The following is a 9,870-nucleotide window of genomic DNA, read 5'->3' as shown; positions in this document are numbered from 1 at the left end:
TATGTAAACTACTTATATTGTGAAACAAACTATTTTTGCTAAAACTACCTATATTTAAAAACAGAGGGAGTATTAACATATAAAATTAACAAGATATAAAATTAATTTATTTTATTTAATAATTTAAAAATTATGTTTATATCGAAAAAATATTATTTTAAAATAAATTTTATAATTAAAATATCTATTTTTAAAAATTACCTTTCACATTTGAAGTAAATTAAATTATATAAATTAAATTATATTTTAAATGTGAAATACTATTTAAAAAATATTTTTATTGTAAATTAATTTTAGAAATCGAAAATTTTATTTCTGGATATAAAAATAATTTTATGATATTATTAAATAAAATAAATGAATTAATTATATATTTTCCTTAATTTTATAAATTATAAATGCAAATGCTCTTTTAAAAGCTTCATTTGAGAGCATTGGCCAGAAAGCATTTGGAGAGCATTAGCATTTAGTAAATGTTTCTCTAAATGTTTTTCTAACAATTGTTGATTAGATAATGTAGAACATATTGTTAATGCTAATGCTCTACCAATCAAGGCGTAAGTATTGTCAATTTAAGGGGAAAAAAATCAACTTCAGGATCGAATGCTGCTTCGCTGTTTGAGCCCACCACGTTTGGGCCTAATCTTTGTCCGCCATCTGAAAATTAGGTAAAACAACCTGACCTGTATTTTTTCGGCATAAAACCCTTTTTTTTGGGCAAACATTGCATTCATTAGAACTAGAGTTTACTCTCCTAAAGCGGAGTTCATTACAGAGCTCATTACAGAGCCAGCGAGAGCAGATTTTGCCACCAAATCTGCCTCGGAATTGAAATTACGAGAGATAAAACTAATGGAGATGACATCAAAGAGAGAAACATAGTGATAGATATCAAACATGATACCGAACAGTTCAGGTAGATGCTCCCCCGCCTTCAATAACTTGATGAGGGAAGAGGAATCAGAGAGAACCGCCAGGGATCGGACGTTTGAGAACACGGCATTAGAGACCGCGCGATGAACGGCAATGGCTTCCGCCATGATAGCCGATGATACATGACCACAAGCTCCGGAGAAGGCCGGAGGATGATTCAGGACTTCACCCGAGTAAACGCCTCCTATACCACATTTTCCGGTGTTGACATCCCACGCTGCGTCTACATTAACCACCAGAGTGCCTTGTGGGAAAATAGGTGGGGGGCAAGGCGATCGAAGCTGGTTTGGGTGGAGAGAGATAGCTCGAGGTATCGACACCTCATTAGTAAATTGTGCGTGAGACCATTCCTTAGCATCCTTAACACTCTTAAGCGCTATCTCTTTGGCTGAGAATTCACGGTTCTCCTACAGGAGGGAGTTTCTTGCTTTCCATAAATTCCAAAGGACCCATGGCCATAGTGGGGTAGTTACTCCCACCGGTGGAAGTGGAACGTACCTGGTTCCTTGTTTAATTAACTCTGTCATCGAAGAGAGAAGGCGCAGAGGTCGTTGCAGTATTGGCACTAGGCTCCACACTTCCTCCGCAAGCGGATAGGTAAGAAAGACGTGGAGATCATCTTCCTGGCCATTGCACTTCTTACATCTAAAGCTCGCAATTCCCCTCTTTTCTAGATTTGCACTAACTGGTATCGCCTTTCTCGCAAGCCTCCAAATAAAATCTTTCAGCTTCGGTGCAGTTTTGACATTCCAAATATGCTTGAGCCACTCAACCGGTTCATCCTCGGTATTAGGCATTCTTGCTCCTGTCATACCAATGCCATAACCAGTTTTTGTGGAGTATTCTCCTGACTTCTCAGGGAGCCAGCACAGCTCATCCGAGGAAGGTGTGGAGCTGGTCTTTATCTTCAAAATAGACTCCTCATACTGGGGTACCAAGCTCCTGATTTTATGGACTTCCCATTTATTTGTAATTGGACATAAAAGTTTGCTGACCTTAAGTGCTTGGCTTTCTTTCGTCGGGGGACCAATAGGCTTTGTCGGTTTGCTGAACGAGAGCCACGAGTCATCCCATAGGCGTATTGTCTCTCCATCGCCCACTGCCCAACTCAGTCCTTTTATTAACAGCTCCCTGCCTGCCAGAATACTCCGCCATCCGTGGGAGGCAGTCGATGATATAGCGCACTCTAGGAAGGTGGAATTCTTTGCATATTTACCCAACAAGACCTTTGCTAGTAATGAAGTGGGGTTCTTGAGTAACCGCCATCCTATTTTTGCAAGAAGAGCGTTGTTAAAGGTTTCAATGTCTCGGAACCCAAATCCTCCTGCATATTTTGGAAGTGTCATAGTCTCCCATGCTACCCAACAAATCTTCTTCTTATCCGGACTTGCGTCCCACCAAAAGCGTGTAAGCATGGACTGGATTTGGTTACATAGAGAAACCGGCAGTTTGAAGCACGACATGGCATAACAAGGCATTGCCGCTAGAACAGACTTGAGCATGATTTGTTTCCCGGCGCCTGAAAGATATCTCGATGTCCAGCTGTGAGCCTTCTGTCTTATCCTGTCCAGAATAGAGGCGAAGATGTCCCTTTTCCGTCGACCAAACTGTTCTGGCAGCCCCAAGTATTTACCTATACCACCTTCAGTGGAGATAGACAGCGATTCCTTAACCCGAACTTTCACTCCAGCTGGGGTTTTAGCCGAGAATGTAATCGCTGATTTCCGTGGATTGATCATCTGTCCCGAGACTGCCTCATAGGTCTTTAAAACCGTAAGTAGCCGTGACACACAAGAAGGTTTGGAGCGGCAGAAGAACATTGTGTCATCAGCGAAGAGTAGATGGTTTACCGGTGGGCTGTTGCGAGAGACCCGAACCCCTGGAAGTGATCCATCAGCTTGCCCCTTCTCGCATAGTGCTGATAAAACTTCCGTACACAGTATAAAAATGTGGGGAGACAGGGGATCGCCCTGACGTAATCCGCGAGATGGTTTAACCGCTCCTTGTGGTGCCCCATTAATCAAGAAGGAGTATGATACTGATTCGATACAGCTCATAATCCAAGAGATCCATGTCGGATCAAACCCAAGTTGGGTTAAGACTCCTCTCACGAATCTCCATTCAATCCTATCATAAGCCTTACTCATGTCAGTTTTCACCGCCATAGAGCAACTCTTTTTGGCCTCCGATGTTCTCAGGAAATGGAGGGTTTCATGGGTAATGAGTACGTTGTCCGATATGGATCTTCCCGCTACAAATGTCGATTGCGTGTTGGAGATAAGGTGAGGCAGTAACGGTTTGAGGCGTCTGGTGAGTATTTTAGCAATGATCTTGTAGTGTGTGTTACACAAAGCAATCGGACGATAGTCTGCCACCGTTCTCGGACCCGTCACCTTTGGTATAAGTCGGATGTGCGTTTCATTCTGTCGCGGGTGCAGATGGGATGAGGTGAAGAAGTCTCGTACGTCCGAGATCACATCCGCCCCTACTATGTGCCAGTAGGACTGGTAGAAAGTTGCTGAGAAGCCATCGGGGCCTGGCGCCTTACTCCCATTAATAGAAATCACTGCTTCTCTAATTTCCGAATCGCTCGGTATAGATATTATAGCCTCTCGTTCATTTCCGGAGTGACCTTTTTGGCGAGCAGCCCCTGAATTTGTGAAAAGGATTCATTCCCATTCGATGTGAATATTTGGGTGAAGTAGTCAGAGATAACCCGAGCAATTTGTTCTTCCTCATATACTGCTCCTCCCTGCACATCCTCAATCACCGATATGGAGTTGATGGTTCTTCTTGTCCTAGTCGCTGCATGGAAGAAGCCCGTGTTCCTATCACCCTTTTTCAGCCACTGTATCCTACTCCTTTGCTGCCAAAATTGTTCCTCGGCCAGGTACGCTTGTCTTAGTTCAGTATTGAGCTTTTCAATCCGTTGAGTATCCGGGTTTGGACTTGATAGAGCAATCTCAAGCGCATCTTGGTTCTGTTTGATGCCCTTGTTACTCTGGATTTGTTTCTCCTTAGCCCATTGTATGATGTTTCTTCTGCAGTTATTCAACTTTCCAATAACAGAGTCTAGCGGTGATGAATTCCAGGCTTTTTCGACCACCTCCGTAACTTCTTCTTGCTCTGTTAGCGCTCTGTTAAATCGGAATAGACCTCTTCTTTTGGTCTTATCGGCATTGAAATAAGTTAGCAATGGTCGGTGATCCGAGCCTTCAAACCGTAAGTAACGGCATCTTCCTAGCGGGTAAGTTTCGGACCATGCGCAGTTGCTCATGGTTCTGTCTAACCTAGACCTTATGAAGTGCGTGTATCTGTTACCTCACTAGGACAGTTCTTCTCCCGAATGTTTAAGGTCCCAAAGACCGTTTTGAGCAACGAAAGAGCGGAAGGCTGTGAAAGAACCCTCCGGTCGTGTCGGGCCTCCAACCTTTTCTGCATTGTTGAGTATGTCATTAAAATCGCCCGTGATCAGCCATGGATCGTCTCTTCCTTGTCCCACTGCGCTTAATTTGTTCCAGAATGCTGCTCTATTCTCCGCGGCAGGAGTACCATACACAAATGATACAAAAGAAGAGGTGCCTTGATATACAATTCTCATGTCAATAAGATTGGGAGAGGACTCGAGAATTGTAATATCAGTATCATCATTCCATAAAAGGGAAAGGCCGCCGCTTAATCCTATCGGAGGGACCGAAAAGTAGTGTGCAAAGTGCAAAGGCTGTAGCTTCTTATTAATGAAATCATCATCGTTCTTTGTTTCCATGAGAAACATTACATTAGGAGCCATATGTTTATGGATCTCCTTGATACGCCGGATTGTCTGGACACTCCCAAGTCCTTGACAATTCCAGTTGAGAATGGCTAAGGAAGAAATTTTTGATGGGGCCGAAAATCCACCCCTCCTCTAGTACTGCCCGGTATGAACACCGTAGTTGGCTGACTGATCTTCTTGTGTTGCTTACTTGTACCTGCCTTATCACAAGGTAAATATTTTTCTTGTTCAACCACTAGCTTCCTTCTTGCAGATGTGGCGGAGCGTACCCCTGATGTTTTCCTTTGGGTAAGGCCTAATAGAGGGCTTCTTACAACCCGCTTCCGAATAGGGTTAACCCGTCTTTTACTTGCAGGTTTGCTCTGGGCCGCTATCGGGATGGTGGCTCTTCTAGTTTTTGCTCTGGAAGCACTAAACCCTAGTCGATGTGTTGCTGGGATCCTTTCGGGCTCAGTGGGAATTTCCCCTGGGGGTTCTTGATCCATGGGGACTCCCTCATCTACTCTACTTTCGACTTCCTGAAGTCTTCCATTCTCAAAGCTAGGAGCCTGCCTAATAGTCTGTTCCTTTGATTGGTTTGATCCAGAAAGGCGCTCCAGTGCTGGTCTGCGTTCCTTAGAATCTGATTTTGATCCAGCTTTGGTATTAGATGGCCCTCCGAGCCGTTCTTTGATGGTTCTCGTCGGAGTAGTTTCTGGTCTAGCTTCCGCTGGAGGTGTTTTCTCCATTTGGAGTGGAAGCAGTGACCTTAGATCTGATACTTCTGGTAGATTAGACTGCTAGTGAGCAGATGATCCCACGCTAGGCCTATTCCTTTCCACAACTCGATATTGAAGGGACGGTGCCTTGCTTCTGACGTAACAGGAGTTCGATCGAGCAGTTCGAGATATGATGGATTGATGTCTACTATAATCCTCTCGGCGATCATAGCCAGATCTAGCATTGACTCTGTATCTCTCATAATGTCCATAATTGTCCCCATCCTATCTCGAATTTGAATGGAGGTCCTCCGGCCTTCTGTAGCCTCTTCTATCGTCGTGTCTCCTCTTCTCCGCTTCAATTCTTTGCAACCCAATGCTCTGCGTAATCCCGAGGTTTCTTTCTTTTGGAGGTAGAGCATTTATGGGTCTATGAGGGCAATCAGCTTCCTCATGAAATAGGGAGAAACATGTAAAGCAGTGCTTCTCGATCTTAATATACTCAAATTCAACCTCCGTAATATCCGCAGTTGGCAGCTCTATATCCATAGTCATCACGAGGGGTGCAAGCCCATTCATTTCCACCCAGATTCTAGCATCTTTGACATCCTTGATAGTACTTCTTCCGAGTTCACTTCCAATAATGCGGATAGTTTCGTCATGCCAAAAATGCAGAGGGATACCGTGGATTCTAACATTAAAGGAGATCTTGGATGGGAAATTCTCCGAAACTACCGGTTCCCATCGTTGGAGCAGCAACATCCAACGTTTGTAGTGGTATGGTCCTTTATCAAGGACCTGGAGGAGATCATACTCAGAGTCGAATTTGAATTGAAATTTATCTAGACCCAGCGGTCTTCCAACTATTCTCCCTTCAAGGTTCCAGACCTGAGACATGAACTCGGTGACAGCTCTAATAGGTTTCTGGACTTGGAGATTCGTTAACCTGCCAATAATAGTAAGCCGATTGACCTCTATGAGATCCTCGTAGTCATTTGCCGGTATACGCACCAGAGGACGTTTAGTTGGGAGCTCCGGAGGGGCTTGCCCTTTTCCTTTCTCAAATCTGCTGAATCTTCTCTCCATTCTTCAGCAGGTGGAGTATTAAGCCGTACAAATTACTTAAACACCGTACGGTCGTGAATCTTGGGTACTAGGTTGTTATAATCGACCAAAACCAGCAGACCAACCGTTTGTATTCAATGCTCTGGTGATAAATGCTTCTCAAATAGTTAGGTAGAAGCCTTTAACAGGATTCAGACTGCAACTTTATAAATAGGAGGATGAGAAAGAGGTTATATCAACCCAAGCTTTGAACCTTCATCAAGTGTCTGCCATTCCTAAGATCTACTTTTCACCAGGAGGGGAGGTCGATCCAATCAGTAGATAGCCAGAGGATGGAGGAACCGGCACAGGAGCGAGGCCCTGGCTGACCCACCGACGTCGTCGGGGGCTGAACCCGGTGAAGTTCCGTTCAGAATCTCTTGCTGGTCGGGGAGGCTGGCTATGGACCAGTGGATAATTCCAAAAGGGGTTAGACTTTTTGAATTTCTCAGGGAATAACAGAGGGTAAAAGGTTGCAGAGGGAAAGAAACGTGGGGGTAATAGGGGAAGTCAACTAGGGACTAAAGGATAAAGACTTTTCTCTACTTTAGTGCCTGGGAGAGAAAAATCTAGAAAAAGAGTTTTCGTATTTATGTTCTATTGATTGCTAGTGTTTGTTCGGCATAAAACCCTAACCTTATAAATGTCTGGGACGCACGCTAACAACGCACCTCTGAAAACAGATTGGAACGAAGAGTTTTGTGTTTTGTAAGGAAAGTTCCCAAATTCTGTTTTCTTATTCGTGACGAAGAGGAAGAACTACAATGAAGTAAGTCGATTGTGTTATCTTGGATTTGTTGCCGCTTTCAATTACTTTCTTTAATATTTACTCACACATAAAAAACTTATATTACTTACATAACCTATGTGTTGAAGAGATAGTTTTCATGTTTTTCATTGTCATAACTAGTTATAAAAGACTTTCTCTCTAATGTAAGATAAAAATCTAACGTTCATTAAGAGAAAGAACTCAGTATGAGAGGTAATACTGAATCCCAAAGCACTCGTACCGGAGCTTGACAGTGCCCCCGAAAGTACTCAGTACTCATTGAGTACGGAGGATAATAAGGATCCCGACCTTGAACAAGAAAAACTTCGTCCCCGTCCACCAAATCGCTGTGCCCGTCGCAGCCACTTTGGTTGGTTACGTAGGATCTTCTCTACTTCTAAGCCAACGTCTTCGCCTGCTCCTATTCCAGATCCGAAAAAAATCAACTCTAGTGGGGAAAGAATGTTCAAGACATGGCGCTACAGGGAAGCTTTGGAGTTCTATGATCGAGCAATAGAGCTCTCACCGAAGAATGTAACTTATCTCAGCAATCGAGCAGCTGCATTGTCGAGATTGGGGCGTATGGGGGAAGCTCTGAACCAGTGGGAAGATGCCTTAAAGCTGGATCCACAATTTGCACAGGCTCGTCACGGTTTAGGCATGTCTCTTCTTAGGTAAACTGATTTGCTTCTACATTTTTTATTTATTGAAAGAGATATTATATCTAATCATTTGAGTCTTTGATTTGGCTACAGTTTAGGTCACATCGATGAAGCGATGAAGCTTGTGGAGGAAGCATCGTATAATAAATACGACTTGGAGAGAGGGTTAAACGAGTAAACAAAAACTTGAACAATTGTATTTTTGCAAGAAGATGCGGTTAATGGAATAATGTTTTGAGGGAAATAAGTGCTCCTTTGATTCCAGGAAGCTTATTACCTTATGCGTGGCCTGAGGTAATTTCCACCAAAAGTAATAATATTTTAAGTGAGAGACTCACAATGCGGATGCCCTGATGAGGATGAGAATTAAACACATTGTTTTGCTTATCTCACAACTGCAGCTAGCTATGTGTAGAGTTGAAGCACTAGTAAAACTCAGCCTGGTTGGTGAGGCTCACCAGACAGCACTAAACGCAGCTGCCCTCAAAGTTGAACCACTCCCCGCCTCTTTCTCACAGCCACAGACTCGGTTTTTCGGTATGCTATGTAGAGCCTACGCATATTTTGTCAAATCACAAATAAATTTTGCTCTAGTAAGGTGAGATTCTACACTTGTTGACTGGTTACTTATTTATCTTTATGTTGGATAAAGATGGGAAAGAGCTCATATAATGAATTCTTGCAGATACAAAGATGCAGCTGAAAATGCAGCCAAAGCTTTAGAGATCGAGCCACATAATACTGAAATTAAAATTTTCAAGAAAAATGTTGAATTGGTTAAAAGGGCTCTGTCTTCCAGCAAGGTAAAATATAGAGATAGTGTGACTAATTAATTTTGTTTTTTTCTTCCACTTGTTCTTAAGCTTTTTTCATGTGAACTGTAGCTGGAAAAATGGGCTGAAGCAGTGAGAGATTATGAGATCTTACATCAGGCAATGCCATACGATAAAGTCATTGCTAAATCTTTGTCTCAAGCTCAAGTTGCACTGAAGGAATCTCGCAGCGAAGTAGTTCTAAACATGGAATCTGGAGGTGATGTTAAGGAGATTTCTAGTCTTGAAGAGTTAAAAGCTGCATTGCGTCTCGATAAGTCTGTCAAGATTATCTATTTTTAGAGCCAGAGAATTTTCTTTATTAAGTATACTTTAATCGTAGAAAATTATTGGTTTTTATTTTTATTCTTTTTTATTATTTTTAAACGAGGTTTTACCAAGAAAAAAACAATTTCTTAAGGATTAATTGTTTAGGGGGCCAGACTTTAGCAAAGGTTAATTAAAACAAAACAACGCATTTTTTCGCATTTTCTTAAATCCTTGTTATTGAGTATGGATTCGAGTGACGTTCATCCACCAAGCTAATTAGTAGCTCAGTTCATGTATTGCGTGTGAAGCAGAGAATGAATTGAAGTTGATTGATATGATTGTGGTTGCTAGGATTACGGAACATTGGCGAGTGTTGGAGGTTCTTATTAAGAAGCGGATTGCTTCTTGTAGTTGGATGATGCGAAAAAGCTAATTCTATTTTTTTCAAAAGTTTAGGTTTTTTTTTGTTGGAAAAATAAAAGTATTGATTAAATATAAAATATTATACACCGTTAATTTATTTTTTAAAAATTACCATGTCCGATGTGATGATTGTGATGAAATTTGAACATTGTAATTTATATATGCCTCAAACTGAAAAACGTATGTCTTGCTTACTAATCTTTATTTCTTTTTTTGGGTTAATGATTATGAGAGAAATGTAAGAATACTTTATATTCATACACCGTTAATTCATATTAAGTTTTTTGATTCTAACATAAAGGACGATACTGTGATGGATTGGTTTCGATAAATGAGTTAGAATCCGGGTGTATTGATAACCTTTTTTACTTACCTTATTATTTTGTATAAATGTCTTTCTTTGTTGTTTGGTTATATGTGTATA

General features: G+C 41.8%; 1 protein-coding gene across 2 annotated transcripts; it reads left to right on the top strand.

Annotated features, from left to right (window-relative positions):
• The first annotated feature begins 5,680 nt into the window (after nt 1-5,680).
• LOC125580202 (TPR repeat-containing thioredoxin TTL2-like) lies at nt 5,681-9,241 on the top strand. Of its 2 annotated transcripts, XM_048744390.1 has the most exons (4): nt 5,681-8,235; nt 8,343-8,539; nt 8,627-8,744; nt 8,826-9,241. In XM_048744390.1, the coding sequence occupies exons 2-4, from the start codon at nt 8,349-8,351 to the stop codon at nt 9,054-9,056; spliced, it is 540 nt and encodes a 179-aa protein (XP_048600347.1). In that variant the 5' UTR covers nt 5,681-8,235; nt 8,343-8,348; the 3' UTR covers nt 9,057-9,241. The 2 variants fall into 2 exon arrangements, with proteins under 2 accessions (XP_048600347.1, XP_048600346.1); XM_048744389.1 differs by having other exon boundaries at nt 5,681-8,539.
• Nucleotides 9,242-9,870: the final 629 nt, after the last annotated feature.

Source organism: Brassica napus, chromosome C1, assembly GCF_020379485.1.
Source record: "Brassica napus cultivar Da-Ae chromosome C1, Da-Ae, whole genome shotgun sequence".
Classification (NCBI taxonomy): Eukaryota; Viridiplantae; Streptophyta; class Magnoliopsida; order Brassicales; family Brassicaceae; genus Brassica; species Brassica napus.
The sequence above is the reverse complement of the archived record's forward strand: the minus strand, read 5'-3'. Positions and strand labels throughout refer to the sequence as shown.